The sequence below is a fragment of the Arachis stenosperma genome, chromosome 9, assembly GCF_014773155.1.
Source record: "Arachis stenosperma cultivar V10309 chromosome 9, arast.V10309.gnm1.PFL2, whole genome shotgun sequence".
NCBI classification, from domain to species: Eukaryota; Viridiplantae; Streptophyta; class Magnoliopsida; order Fabales; family Fabaceae; genus Arachis; species Arachis stenosperma.
This window is the reverse complement of record NC_080385.1, coordinates 9,028,812-9,045,683: the sequence shown is the minus strand read 5'-3', so window position 1 is coordinate 9,045,683 and position 16,872 is coordinate 9,028,812. Positions and strand designations below refer to the sequence as shown.

At 25.5% G+C, this 16,872-nt stretch overlaps 1 protein-coding gene across 2 annotated transcripts; it reads left to right on the top strand.

Annotated features, from left to right (window-relative positions):
• The first annotated feature begins 3,289 nt into the window (after positions 1-3,289).
• On the top strand, positions 3,290-10,805 carry LOC130951442 (beta-fructofuranosidase, insoluble isoenzyme CWINV3-like). Of its 2 annotated transcripts, XM_057880093.1 has the most exons (7): positions 3,374-3,473; positions 3,644-3,652; positions 6,377-7,251; positions 7,658-7,816; positions 9,099-9,322; positions 9,422-9,512; positions 10,611-10,805. In XM_057880093.1, exons 1-7 carry the CDS (start codon positions 3,407-3,409, stop codon positions 10,788-10,790), a joined length of 1,605 nt encoding a protein of 534 aa, XP_057736076.1. In that variant the 5' UTR covers positions 3,374-3,406; the 3' UTR covers positions 10,791-10,805. The 2 variants fall into 2 exon arrangements, with proteins under 2 accessions (XP_057736075.1, XP_057736076.1); XM_057880092.1 differs by lacking the exon at positions 3,644-3,652 and having other exon boundaries at positions 3,290-3,473.
• The last annotated feature ends 6,067 nt before the right edge of the window (positions 10,806-16,872 follow it).

Below are 16,872 nucleotides of genomic sequence, written 5' to 3'. Positions count from 1 at the left end.
AATAAAATCCAACTATCTAATTTTTAGATTGTGAATAGAAAAAAAAAATAAAATGTACCCTCCAATCTTTCTATTTTACAAAACAAACCTGAATTTGTGTAAAATACTAAAATACAAAAAACACTAATTATTATGTAATATATAGTTTTATACGTTGCCCTCCTATATATACAAAATTAATCCACTTTTATAATTATATAAAATTATTTTTAAAAAAGTTCCAATATATATATATATATATATATATATATATATATATATATATATATATATATATATAAAATTTATTGTCAAAAAAAAAAGAAAATATCACATTTAATAATATCTGGATGAAGTAGTTTAAGAGGTTAAGTAATTTTAGAAATTATTTAATATCTTTTATGATAAAATATTGTGTTTGGTATTTAAATAGAAGGATTTTTAGATTAAAAACTTCAATAAGATTTTTAATTACGTTATACAATATTATGTTTCGATCAGATATTTTCAAATTCAAATATTTTATAGGCATGATAATTTAAAAGAGATTTCAATTATATTTTTTTCGATTACATATTTTTTTATTTTGATCAAATAAATATATTATTTTTATTTATAAAATATTTATATAGATAAAATAATTATATTACAATAAATTATGCGGTCAAATAGCTTTATCAATTAAGTCTTAACTAAATTAGATATGCGTGTTTTTTTTAAATGTAGTCATCATCATTCTCTTTTTTAACATTGTCATTGATGTCTTTAACTTCTTTTTTTTAATCGTTTTCGAAATTCTTTTTCTGTATGTTTTTTCAATACTATCATCGTCATCTTTTTCTTTTCTTCTTGTTCTTTTTTAACAACATCATCATTTTTTTTTTCTTCTTCTTTTTTTAAAGTCTTCTTCTCTTATTTGATTTTTTCTCTTTTTTTTTTCCTTCCATCCTACTTCATTATCATCATCATTATTATCGTCTTTTTCATTCTCTTTTTTTTTTTATATGTTCAACAAATTATAGCACACAAATTTTAATTTACAACATATAAATTTTGATGCAAAAATTTTGATATACAACTAAATTTTTAAAAAGCCACATACCCAAAATATTAACATCAACTAACAAAATATGCTTGACAGATAAATTTTAGTACATAAAAAAATTTTGGTGAACAACAGAAAATACAAAAATATTTAAAAGATTACATATCAGAATTTTTGCAACTAACTAATAAAATACATGTAGCATAAAAATATTTAAAGAACTACAATTGACTTATTCAATTAACAAAATATATTTATAATAAAAATTTATGTGTTATATATAAAAAAATTTATATTATAAATAAAAATTTGTGCTAAATATATAATTTTTTATATTATATTAATAAAAATTTTATTATGTACAAATATTTTTATATTATGTATAAAAATTTATGTATTATATCAATAAATTTTTGTATCCTCAATAAAATTTATATGCTAAAAAAGTGAAACGAAGTAAAAACAATAATACATACTTATATTTTTTTTAGATTTGTATCGGTTTAATTAAACTCTCCTATAAAAATATTTATACGCGTGTAGCATCACCAATTGTATTATTTGCATTCACAAAATGTTTTATTTTCACTCCGCCAATGCAACTTTCATTTTTCTTTGTCAATAAATTTTAGTTCAAATGATATAATTTCTCTATATTTATCTAAAAATTGCGAGTTCAAATATTATTTTTTTATTATTAGTTTGAAGTGTGATAAAAATAACAAATATTATTGAAAAAATTTCAAATGTACCTAAAACATTGGTATTCCACTTTTTTAACCGTTAATTTCAATTAATATATATTATATATTTTTTTTATAATTCAAATCAACGGTTAAAACAATTAAAATATCGATGTTTCAAGTACACTAAATACTCTTCCAATATTATTTAGATTTCTCTCGGGTCTCTCGAAAAGAAGTGCATTTTTATAAGTAAAATGCCATATTTTATTTATACCCATTATAAAAAGAGTCGAGGGTATTTCATTTTTTCATTCTTTTGTCTCCCTCACATTTTTCACATAATTTAGTAAACATAATTCTAAAATATTTATTGTGAGGAACTAAATATGATCTTTTGATATTTTTAACGAGTGAACTATAATTTTTTATTTATCGGGTTATGTAAAAATTAAAAAATTGGTCTAAATGCCTAATTGATAACACCTTTGGTATATTAAATTATGAGGAAGTTTAGGAATCAGAGATTTTTGCATTTTGTGGTCAGCACTTAATTATTAAAAAAAATAAGTGATCTTTTATTATTGGATATAATCTCACACCATTAAAAACACTATTGATAATCAATTGATGATTATAAAACATAAAAATTGCTGATTTCTAACACTCCTCTTAAATTGTTAACTCCATGCATGTGCAATCTCTAACACCATATTTAGTTTGATAGAAAATGAGTAGAAAAAAATAAATAAAAAATAATATTTTTTTTGTTTGGTTATCAAAAAAAATAAAAATTTAGTTATAGGTCTCACTAAAAAATTTTTCTTTCCATCATAAATAATAAAATAAGAAAATACTATATTTTTATATTTCCAGTACTACTCTTTGTTATATTATTATTAATAATTATTAATATAAATTTAGTTTAATATATTATTATAATAGAATTTTATATTTAAATATTATATGTATTAGACAAATAATTTAAATCAAATATATAAAATTATAATATTTTATAATATTTATAAAATATAATAAAACATGAAGAAATAAAAATATTTATACTTTATTGTATGATAAGAGTATTAATGTAATTTTATATTATTATGATTTTTTTTTCACTTTTCTTTCCATAAAAAAAATTCTATTTTTTTCATCTATTTTTTATTCATTCAAACAATACATAAATAACTTAATTTTTCTTTTCATTTTTTTTCTTCTTAATAAGATTTTTTCTTTCATTTTCTTTCCACATCCAAACAAAGTGTAAGTGAGTATGAGAATGTTATACTATTTTTATCGCATTCGTAATAGTAATTGGTAATAAAAAAATACTATTTATATATTAAAATCGATTATTAAAATTAATTATTATATATTTATGTATACATATATTTAATTAAATTATATATCTTATTTTTAATGTATATTCTATTTTAGTAATTAATTTTATTAGTTAATTTTGGTATACATTGTTAAAATTAATTTAGTATCTTCTCTCATTATAAATATATTCTTCCAATTCACATTATTGCATAGCTTTAATTTCTCTTGTCACCCCCACAAAGCCACCATGGCTGCTATGGCTTCACTTCATTTGTTGGCTACTCTTCTTCTTATTCTTGGCTATGGTAGAAGTCTTATTGCTCATATTATTGATGAAGCTTCTCATCAAACTACTCACTATTCTTCTAATAACATGATAATTCCAAACCATACATATAGACCTTCTTTTCACTTCTTGCCTTCAAAGAATTGGATGAATGGTATTTCTTTAATTTAATTTCTTCTTTTACTTGTTAGCTTTAACCTCCTCAAATGCTCTCTATTTTACATTTAATTAATTGTTCTTCATTTTTTAATCTAATTATGGTTTGGCTTTGGCTTCTTTCATCTTTTGTGCTTTGGCACATGAAATGGTGAAATGGACTTACAGATCCCAATGGTTAGTTCTCTACTTCTTGATCTTTCGTTTCTCTAACAATTCCTTTAATATCTTGATTCGAGTATATTAAAAGTGATTAATTATTTATTTATGTTAATAAACGTGTGTAATAATGGAAAAAATATTTAGTTTGATCCTTGAAGTTACACTCGAACTTCAATTTAGTTTTTAAAATTTCAATTGCTTCAATTTAATTCTTAAACTTTTCATGTTACTCCTTGTGATGATTTCCGTCACAACAGAGTCAATTGAAAAATTTAAGGACTAAATTGAGACAATTAAAATTTTAAAGATTAAATTGAGACTTGAGTGTAACTTTAGAACCAAACCGAATATTTTCTCATAATAATGTTAAATATAAATTTAGTTAAGACGATGAGTATTTTATCTTTTAATAAACAGTTTTAGGTATAAGTTTTAGAATTAGTAAAGTTTTATTATTCTTAAAAAAAGGATATATATATGGTGCATTTTAATATGATTGTGTTTTCGTAATTGTGCTACTTAATGTATTTTAAAAAATGTTGCTAAAAATTAAATAATGTATTTTCTTATTTAAAATTGTTTTTAATTAAAAAATTATTATTAAAATATAAAAAAAATATAATTTTAATTTTAGCAATAAATTTAACAATATTTATATTGTCATTGTAGTCACTGAAATATCTTCATGTTTAATCCACCTATATAATAATAATAAACACTCAAATTAAACTTTAATAAATTTTAATAAGATATTTTGATGTTTACCTAATTATTATTATTAAGAAATATATGAGAATAATTCTATTAAATAGATTAGTTCTTATGTCTTTTAATAGAAATTTAAATATTTGTGCTGAACAAATAATAAATCTATAACAAATTTTGTTGTAAAATAATTAACTCCAAACAAATATTATGAGAAGACAAATTAGTCTAATTACTAGTCAGTCTGATGGGGTAACTCTTGGAAATATTTTAAAATTTTATTAAGAAGTAAAGTGCTCATATAAAATTTCACCAATTTGGATAATTACCTATAAAAAAGAATTACATTGAAAACGTTATATTTGGATTCAAGCTATATATACGGAAGCCAAGTTTGATAGCGGTTAAATTGAAGGTGGAGTCTAACTAAAAAATGGTGGAGTTTAACTCAATAATGTGTCACCGTATTAATATATCTCAGCATGTAAAAATATGTTACAAAACAAAAATGTTATTTGCAGTCATTTTACAATCACCCTTATTATTCACTTTAGGAGATTCACTATTCTGTCCTCGGATTATTGGTTGAGGGGAAAAATGTTTTTTTTTTTTAAGTTAGGAGTGAAACTTAAATCTGTGATCTCTAAAGTAGTATTTGGTGGAGAGACAGAGACGAAAAAGTTGATATTGAGAGACAGAGACTAAGAGACAGATATTGAAATAAATATAAGTATTCTGTTTGGTACAAAGTGAGAGACAGAAATTAAAACAAGAATAAAACTCTAATTTAATTTGTACAAGGATAAAATTGAAATTAATTAATTGAAATGAGGATATTTTAGGTATAAAATGTTATTAAAGTTTCAGTTTCCATCTCTAAAAATTTTAATCCCCTGTATACTTACTTTTTGGAGGTACTGAAATATTGAAGTTTTAGGAATAAAGACAGAAATTTTAGTACCAATCTCTGAACTAACAAACATAATAATGAGTCTCAGTTTTCAATCTCCGTTTCAGTACCTCAAAACAAACACTACCTAAATAAGTATGGAGAAACTATACCATTTAAATTATAGTTAGTTGGCGAACTAATATACTGCTCTTAATTATTAATTAAAGAACCTCTTAATAAGTCTCTTGAAATTAATCATGATAACTTTACCCATTACAAAGCTACAAATTAGAAAACGACAAATAAAAAAGTTTAATTACTCTATAACAATTTTTATAATTTCATCCGTTTTTAATTAAATTTTTACTATTTAAAGAGTTCTTTTTATTGAATTTTGATACAAAATAAAAAATTTCAAGATCTTTGATCACTACTTTTTGTTAAAAAAAATATGAAATATTTTTAGAATATTAACTTTTGTATTTGATATAAAATAAATTGCAGAATAATTAAGTAATACATATTCTAAAATTATTGCATTTAAAAAACACTAATAAATGTTTAGTTAAATAATTATCCATAATAAAAAATAATTACATTTTGGACTTAATAATCAAATCCACAACCTCTTAGATGAGTATGAAGAGACTATGTCATTTGAACTATAACTCATTGGCGGTCAAAAGAAGTAATAATTGGTCAAATATATGTATTTATACACGAATACATAGTGATTTGAATTATAAAAATTTTATGTTGACAATATTAAAAATTAAATTACTATTTATATGTTTATTTTATAATATATTATTATATTAACAAAAAATAATTATTGTTTATCATTTTATTAGTTACTATATAGTCATTAAAAAAATAAATGTAGTTTGATGAATATATAAAATGTTTTATACTGTTATTAAAAAAAATAGTTGTGAGGTATATATATTGGTGAAAATTCAGGTGCAGTTGACTTCACGTGAAATTGATAGCTAAGAGTCGTTAGATAAAAATTTAGTCAAATTAATCAAATCATCTAACGGCTCTCAGCTATTAACTTCACATCAACTTCACATGAAGTTGAATTTCCACCTTATATGTTTGGTGTTAAACATGCTTAATATATTATCCTTTTTGCATGTTAGGGCCAATGAGATATAAAGGAATGTACCATTTGTTCTATCAACACAATCCAAAAGCTGCAGTTTGGAATACCGCTATTGAATGGGGCCATTCTATATCAAAAGATCTTGTCAATTGGTTTCCATTACAACCTGCTCTTACCCCAAATCAACCTTATGATATCAAAGGTTGTTGGTCAGGTTCAATCACTATTCTCCCTAATCAAAAGCCCTTCATTTTATACACAGGAATTGACCATAACAATCACCAAACTCAAAATTTAGCCATGCCCAAAAATTTATCTGACCCATTACTTAGGGAGTGGGTGAAATTACCAAACAACCCTCTAATGAAACCAACTTTGGGTAACAAAATAAATGTGACATCATTTAGGGATCCTACCACTGCTTGGCTTGGCCATGATGGGTTTTGGAGAGTGATTGTGGGAAGCCAAGAGAATGAAAAGGGGATTGCAATTTTGTACAAAAGTAAAGATTTTTTGCATTGGATTAAGGCCAAACACCCTTTAGATTCAGCCAAGAAAAGTGGAATGTGGGAGTGCCCTGATTTCTATCCTGTGTCCACTAAGGGCAAAATTGGAATTGAAACATCAGTTGATGGTCCTCAAGTTAGGCATGTTCTCAAGGTTAGCTTGTATGACACTTCACATGATTACTATCTTATTGGAACCTATGACACCACCAAGGATGTTTTTGTTCCTGATGAGAAGGGATTTGATAAGGATGAGTTGTACTTGGTCCAAAGATATGATTATGGGAAATTTTATGCATCTAAGACTTTCTATGATGATGCAAAAAAGAGAAGGGTCTTGTGGGGTTGGGTTAATGAATCTTCAGTTCAACAGGATGATGAAAACAAAGCATGGTCTGGAATCCAGGTAATAATTTAATTACTTCTCAAATATATGTTTATTTGATGAACATCTATTAATTTTTGTTTTAACATTCTTTTTATTATTTTTAGATTTTTATATGGCTCTTGTTTAACACTTCAATTCTTATTTTAATTTATTCCATTCAGCTAAAAATGTGTTTGATTTGTATTCTTATCATTTAACTTTGATTACATAATTATGAATATATAATATATTTAAATATATAATTATTTATTTATTTTTAAATTCATTACCATTGAATTTTGTGTCGAATTATCCAATGATAATTATTCATATTTATTTTAAAAAAAATTCTTTTACATATTAGTGTCGAATTTAGTATGGAATAAATTTGACTAAGTTGAGTTTCTAAAGATAATTAATTAAAAGTGTTGTTAATGAGTTGAAGGCAATTCCTAGAAGTGTGTGGCTTGATGAATCTGGGAAGCAACTAATTCAATGGCCAATAGCAGAAATTGAAAAACTACGTGGCCACCATGTCAAGTTGCATTCCAAAGTACTAAAGCCAGGGACATTGCTTCAAGTATCTGGTGTCACTGCAGCACAGGTGCATGCCTCTTAAATTCTTAATTGATTTATTACTACAATTTTAACTTAGTTAATTGAGCTAAATATATTTATTTATGTGATCAAGAGTGTGTGTCTTAAGAGAGAACATGTTAAACTTGTAACTACATTCAAAATCATTCACATTTATTCATTTAAACCAAAGTTTAATTTTCTGTTAATCATTATAATTTCACTAAATTTATAATTAGATTTTTATATTTTTTTAAAAATTAACTATGAAATTTTAGTTAAAATAGTAAACATATTATACTAAAATTAAAAAATTATGGATTTAACTCTTATAGTTAACAAAATATTTTATTTATTAAATATATATAAAAATAATAAAAATATAATTAATTAAGATGATAAATTATGTATAACTTAATTAAAAAGTCTTCATGAGTAAATTTTGGAAATAACAAATAAAATTATAAATATATAATAAAAAATTAAAAAATCAAATTATAATAACTTAATTTTTGTACATATGGATGATTTTAACGTGAAATACGAAAATATTTAATTATTTTAATATTTTACACTATTATAATAATAAGTAATAACAATATTTTTTAATTACCAAAGACAAAATTAAACATCAATCATGTTTGGTAAAAAATATTATTTTAATTATAAAAAAGTAAAATATTATTGACGTTTTGTAAAAGCTCATAACAATGTATGACACATAATTTTAGGCCATTTTTAAAAATTCATTCTTAATAATCCAATATTAGAAAAAAATCGTACTTAGTTTTCATTACATGTGTCAATTGAAACCACCATTCATATATCAAAAATATAATTCGCACACTAAAATTATCTACTAAAATCAGTCACTAATGTATTTATATATAAATATATGTATAATTTAATTTATTTTCAATATATATTTATATTTCAATATATATTTTATATTAGTGGCTGATTTTAGTGTACACATAACATATATAATCGTACATATATAGGGGATTCCAGCACAATTGGAGATAGAAGATGTGAATGGGCGTGCAAATTATGTTCAATTACATTGTCACATGCAAAATATAAAAAAAAAATTTGTGGCAGCAATTTTTTAAAAAGTTCAACAGTATTTAATTATAAAAAAAAAATTGAATGACCTCATATCATTGGATTTAATTTCATATCATTAAAAATATTATTAATAGTCAATTAATGGTTACAAAACACAAAAATTGTTGGCTCCTTAACACTCTTTCTATATATATATATATATATATATATATATATACTCTTTTAATTAATTTTCATTGCAGGCAGATGTTGAAATTTCATTTAAAGTAAGCAAACTTAAAAATGTTCAAGAACTGAACTCTAGTTGGAAACTGGACCCCCAAATTGTATGTAGCCAAAAAGCAAAAGGAGGATTTGGTTTGCTAGTTTTGGCTTCAAAGGACATGCAAGAATACACATCAGTGTTCTTTATGATATTTAAAACCAACAAAAAATATGTAGTGGTCATGTGCAGTGACCAAAGCAGGTATATGTGTCCCTCCACTTTTTCTATCCATCAAATTAAATTCTTACCAAATTGCTATTCATATTGATATTTATATACATAATACTCATTGATATATAGGTCTTCCTTGAATCATAAGAATGATTTGACCACTTATGGTGCTTTTGTGAATGTGGACCCTGCTCATGAAGAGTTATCACTAAGAATCTTGGTAAGACAATGAATAACTAATATTTTAAATCACTCTAGTGAATTTTGAGTTGAATAATTTAATTTTTAATAAATTTTAATTATTGAAGTAGTCTTTAATTTTTATTTTATTATACAAATAAAATTTTATATTAAATTTTGTTAAAAAATTAGACAAATTAATTTTTGATATTATTTGATAAAAATATAAATAACTTTTAAGAATTTTTTAAATTTTTTATATCAATTCTTTTATATAAACAAATAATCTGATATAGAGACTAATTTGTCTAACAAAATTAAAATTTGAGTATTAATTTATTAATTAAAATTTAATTAAATAACCTATTTTTCTAAAAGTTTAGGTTATGTGTGTTTAAGGGTCAGTTTGGATAAATAACTTAACTAATTTTTTTTGAAAGAAGAGTTTAAAACATAAAGGCTTATATTAAAAATAACTTATAAATAAGTTATTTAATAATTAGTTTTTTAGCTTTAAAAGTACTTATTTAAAAAAATAATAAAAAAAATTATTAAAAGAGAAGTCACTTTTTTTAACTACTTCTCTATAAGTACTTAAATAGTTTTTTAAAAAATTATAAATTAATTTTAAAAATTACACAAAATATTAATATTATAGTTTTTTATAAATTAAAAATAAAAAAAAGTTACTTGTGAACTTTTTTAAACTGATCCTAAATCTTAAACTAATTTATTAATTAAAATTTGTTAAAAACTAAAATATTCTACTAAAATTTTTTAAAAACTAATTTAAAATAGATAAATACTATGGCATTTAAAAATTTAGTGTTTAAATATTAAAAAAAGTTAAAAAGTTAATATTTAATTTTAAAATATAAAAATTAATAAATTTTAAATATTTAAATTTATTATAAAAATAAATTAAACAAAAATTAGATACAAAATAATAAACACCACCGTAAAATTTACCATTGAAATATTACTCGGAATGAATTTACAACATGCATATGCATTGGCATTGGCAAGAGAGTGGTTATTACTTTACTCATTTGTTTGAAGATTCAAAAGGTTTACAAATCTATCTATCAAAAAAATGTATAATATGATTAATGATTGTGAGAATCTGTTTAATTTGCAGATTGATCAGTCAGTAGTGGAGAGTTTTGGTGGAAAAGGGAAAGCATGCATCACATCAAGAGTTTATCCCACGTTGGCAATCAATGATAAGGCACACCTCCATGCATTCAATAATGGAACACTCCATGTCAAGATCATAAGACTAAGTGCTTGGAGCATGAAAAAAGCCAAGGTCAACTGAAATAATAAAAGCATGTAATAAGGATAATAAAACAAGAAGCTAAGAAAACTCTCTTTACTCTTCTTGTCAAGCAGTTGAATCATGTATGTGTCATGTGTGCATCGTTAATTTGTTCTAATGCTGGAAAAGAAAACAATAACATTGTTTGAACTTATCTTTTGGGATACCTTTAGATATTTATGCATTTATATTGTTATAAAAAACTTAATTTCGAAAAAAAAATGTTGTCAAGTTTTTAGGTTTTTTTATATAAAAATAAAAGTAGTGATATATTTTAATATTGTAATTTTTGTTTTTTTTTTTAAATAAAGATAACTCAACACATTAAAGTGGAGCATGAAAGAACAAAACACAACAAGAACTAAGACAATATACATAGTAGCAGTGACGGACCCAGAAAATTTTAGAAGTGGAGGCAAAAATATATACACTAAAATAAATTTTGTTAAACATTATTAATTATATAAAGATATAAAATTAAAAAAAGTTAATGAACACTTTTATTTTTATAAAAAATATTTTTTTTATTTCTAAAATTTGAACTTAAAATATTTTAATTAACTTATAGATAATTTATTATCTTAACTAATTCTTTTATACACATTTAATAATAAAAGACTGACTCAATTGCTACATTAGCAACTAATGACACACTAGTATTTATAATTTAAAACTAGAATTATATATAAATACTAGAAAAATTAAATCTGTATATAAAAGTATGTTTATATAAAATAATATAACCTTAATTTACAATTTTTTTCTTTCATTCTTTTTAAAATAATTAAGTTTGTTATATATTTTTTAATTTAATTTTAATATAATAGTAGATGAAAGATTTTATTTATCTATTTAATTATGTATTGTAATTAAAATATTTTATTTTTATTATTTTTAAAAATAAAAAATATATTCTAAATTAGTAAATTAATTAATTTATTTTAAAATTTTATATGCAACACAGGTACATATAATAGAACAAAAGATAGAAAATAAGTAATAAAGATGAATTAATTGAGAATAAAATAAAATATATAAAGTCATGAAGAGAAATATTAGATTAATATATAAAATATAATTGTTTGAATTAAAATTTGTTATTGAAAATATCAAAAAGAAAAATAATGAAATTGGAAGATACATAGAGTCATAGAAAGTTAAATAAAAAAAATATAGAGAATTTAAAATTTATCTTTTGATGAATAGAAAATGACTACTAGACAAGGAATAGAAAAAAATGTTAAAAATATAAAAATAAAAAAGAGTTTAAGAGAATAAAAGAGTAACGGTACCAAAATTAAATTTAATTAGGTTAAATAATAATAAAAATAATAAAAAAATAAAAAAGTTAATTTTGAACTTTAACCAATTAAGTGTAATTTATTTGTAGTGTGATCATTTAAAATTTAAAGTAGAGATACATTATTATATATAACTATTTTAGAAAAAAAATGAAAAAGCAGTGGGGGCAAGTGCCCCCTCATTGCCCTTACTGGGTCCGTGCCTGCATGGTAGAAAAACTATATAATCCGTTGTCATCTCCGACATTGCCATAAACAACCAAACGGATCACTACCACTCCATTCCCTGTAACTCAAAAATGTCTTATTCTTGATCTCCTCAACACCTGTCTCAGAGTTCTGGAATATTCTGTTATTTCGTTTCAACCAAATGTTCCAAATAACTGCAAAGAACCCTACCAACCATTTTTTTCTCAGTGTTACGACCAGGCACTTCTGTCCAACTCTCAAACAGTTCTTTGACTGTCCCCGGTAAAGCCCAAGCTCTATCAGCACTATTCAACTAAGAGCACCACACCTGCCATGTAAACTCACAGCCAAGAAACAAATGATGCACAAATTCTGTTTTCTTTTTGCACAAAACACAAATATTATCAATATGATATATAATTTCTAGTCTACTTAGTCTCTCTTTAGTGTTAACTCTGCCGACCAGGACAAACCATGCAAACAGTTCAATTATTGGAGGAACCAAACCTCTCCATATGGTACTAGTGAAGCTGTAACTTGTGATGTCCTCCGAGAGATTCTCTTTCTGCAACACCTGCATAAAAGAATTAGTAGAAAAACACATGTCCTGTCAAATTTTCATATAATTGTATCCTCTCTGTCAGATGATAGTTTAACAAGTCGTAGTCGCTCATGAAGTTGATTTAGCAACTCTAGCTCCCATTGGAATAACTCTCTCCTCCACTGAAAGTTCCATACCCACTCCCACCCATCCCAAAACCCACAGTCCCCAATAAGAGATCCTTGTTGATTTGAAACAAAGAAGAATCTCGAAAAACTATCTTTTAACGTACCACTTTGTAACCAATCATCTTCCCAAAATCGAATACGTCTGCCATTTCCAACCTCCATAGACAAACCACTAATCATCAATATTTTTTAAAATTATAGAAGGTACACAAATTGGATGGTCCGATTTTTGTACTTCTCTCAAATCAGATGGTCCGATTTCTGTACCTCTATAAATTAGACAGTCTGATTACTATATCTCTAATAAATCGGATAGTCTAATTTTTACTTCTCTAATTAAACAGTTTCACATTTGAGAATAACACTTCAACAATCCACATTTAATAAAAAAACACCATTGCCACTCCAATATCAAAAACAAAAAATGATTTTTTAGTGGGTTGACCAATTTGATACCCAAATTCAACATACCCCTGTACAGCCTTTTCATTGGTTTTCTTCTTTTTTTATTCTCTGAAGATTTCTTCTATTACTTCAGTTCTTACACCAGTTCTGATAGTACATACAAATGAATATGTTAACAAATAATATTTTGATGATAAAGGGTTAGATAGCTTTACAACGTATCCTACACATCATAGGATTCAATTTATTCTTCAGAAGACGAATCCTCAACAACGTGCTATCTTTTTTTGGATTGCGTCCTGGAAATAAAAAAAAGTATGAATCAGACAAACACAACAAAATTGATGATAAAATACTCTGGAAAGTAGTGCATACTCTTTGGGTGGAGTCTGAAATTTTTTTCTTTGATTTTTGTTTAATTATTGGTGACGATTCTTCACTTCTGAAATTAATTTAGAAACATCCTGTTAATACATCGAATTTGATAATAAACAGAAAAGAAAGCAATGCAATCACAATTTCAGAATCTTACTCATCATCGGATTCACTTTCACTTTCTGAAGTGGAATCCTCCAAAATCTGTTTCCTTTTTCTAGATACCATTTTGGAGAGCAAACAATCATTAGAAAAAAATACCTTAAAAATGACAAAATACACCCAAAAATAATACTTACTTTTTAGTTATCTCGGTAGGTTGTTTTCTTCTTTTTGTTGCTTTCTCTAAGTCTTGTTTAGACTCAGACTCAGAGCAAAAAGCAAATTCATTCTCCAATGAATCACTCTCGGATGAACTTATCTTCTTCTTTTTTTCTTTCCTTTCTTTCTCTTTTATTTCCTTCAATTGCTTCTTAGCTTCTGCTCTCTTGACGATGCCCTGAAACAGTCGAAAACATTAGTTTACACCATCTACATAAATAAAATACACACAAATTAAAGAACGTATTATGTTCAGTTACCATATGACCATCAATTTTCGCTCTAATCCTTGCAACCAGTAGCTCCCTATTCCAATGGCTAACCCAGGGCAGTCCAGGGATTGCTTCTCCTTTCTTGTCTATGTGTTTTGTTAGATAAAAATAGACTATCATCAAGGCATAGAGGCAGTCATCAATCAATTTTTTCTTTTTCAAATGGTAATTGGTTATGCCTTTGATGATGAAGTTGAGGACATGGCAGCCCCAGTTGCACTCCGTTATGTTATCCATTCGAAAAATTGGAGCCAGGTGGACAGGAGATACTTTGTTTATCGTAGTTGGCAACAAGAACGCCATTTGAATATAGAGGATGAAAATCCTCTTGAACATTAGGCGATCTTGATCGTTGTCAACACTGATATCCATCATCTGATCGGTCAGATTTTTTAATGTTTTTTTCTAAAACCTTCTAAAAATCTCTTTGTTCTCTTCAGAAAGTTCCTTAAAACTCACTTTTTCAGGAAATAGGTCTCCTATGAAAAAGAAAACTAATTACACTCTAAATCACTTGAAATATACCCAAATATCAGCCATATACAACTAAATTTATTTCTTGATTATATGAGATCAGAATAATATATTAGAAAGAATATATTACAAAGAATGTAATTATAAAGATTTTCTGTAATCAGTTACCTGATGCATTGGGGCCAAGGGCAGCTTCTATTTCTTTGGGTTTAATTTTCTATGAACCATGCCTTGTGTCTAATTTGTTTTTGTTCAAATTAAAGGAATTTGCCAACTCCTTCGACAGTTTGTGTGGCATATTCATTGTGTGTGTGTGCGCTTACATTGTATTTTTTTCTACCTTTGCTCTTGCTTGTCATTTTTATTGTAAGGAATAAAAAATATTGTTAATAGATAAAAATACGAGCCAAATAACAGTCACATACCTAAATACCAGCAACATACACCCAAATCCAGTCACATACACATTTATTATTTTTTCCATTACATGACATTATATGCGTTCAAAATGATATTCAAGTCAACCAAACATGCATACAATAATATTATATGCATACTCTTGAATACACTAGCACAAGTACAACAACACCAGTTTGAATACTCTTGATATATATACCAGTCACATACACCTGTATTTTTTTTCATTGCATGACATTCTATGAGTTCAAGATGAAATTTAAGTTCAAAATTAGGTCATATACATACAAATATGAGTTTCCTTGAAATACAGTACAAAGTTTATATGTATACAAACTCAATTCAAAACATGCAAATATGCACAAAAACAGATGAAAAAATACGTTAAACCATTCACTAAAAGTATGTAAAACAGTATAAACAACTTGAACAGTTTCACCAGAACAGTAATATCAACTTTAAACCAAGAATACATAATGAATCTACTTAATAAAAGAGAAATACGACGATATAATGCTTCGCCTTCGAAATCAGAAAGAGAAATCTAAAAAACCTAGAAGATCAATGAAACAGTACCTTCAATAATGTTTCTTCTTTCTTTTTGGTATTTTTATGGAGATTTTGATGTTTGCTTGTTGATTTCGTCGAATGTTGGCAAGGAGTTCAAAAATTTCTTCAGCGTTTTCGAATGTGCCTTGAATCTTGACGCTTTAGAAATGTAAAACCCGAGAAATTAGTAAATGATTAGTCAATAAATTAATTATTAATCAAGATAATTAGAAATGTGATTTTTATGGTTTAATATGATAGAGAAAATTAAAATAAGAATTTCGATACTAATTTCAAAGAATTTAGCCCAAGATTAGACCAAACGGATCGAACCAAACAAATCGGGTTCGTATTGGACCCAAGGTCCAAACCCACTTACTCCACCCCATATAAAACCGTGCTTTCAGCCACTCTTCCCTTCAAGAACAGGGAATCACGCTGAAATGGGGGTATGGGGGAGCAAATAAGAACCCTAAACCCTTCCTTTGATTTTAATTTGCCATAACTTTCAATCCGAAGCTCCGATCGTCGCACCATTTGTGTCCACGCGTCATCACTGATGAGCTCTACAAAGTTCGGTACCTTTCAAGGTGAGAAAATCACATTCTCAACTCCTATTCTCTCTTCTTCATTTTGAAAATGTTAGGGTTTTGGGTATTGAGATTTTGGTTAATTTGATATTTTAGGATCAAATTGATTTGAAGAATTGATACGTTTTGGCTTAATTGAAGCGCATATACGGTAAGAATCACTAACCCTAGTTAATTCTTTGAATTTGTGTATTGGGTATTGAGTTTGGGTATGTATGTGTGATATATGTAAATTTAGGTGTATATATGTATATGTTGGAGCTTGAATTGTGAGCTTTGGAATTCGGTGGAGTTTGGGTGACGTGTGTTGGTGATTTTGGACCTTTTGGGACTGTGTTTGGTACTTTGGTGATGTCTCGGATTATACGTGAAAATCGGTCAAGGTATGATTTAGGTTTTATGTATGTAATATATAATGTTCTGTGAAAACTTAGGCTAGATGACCATAGGATAGACTGGA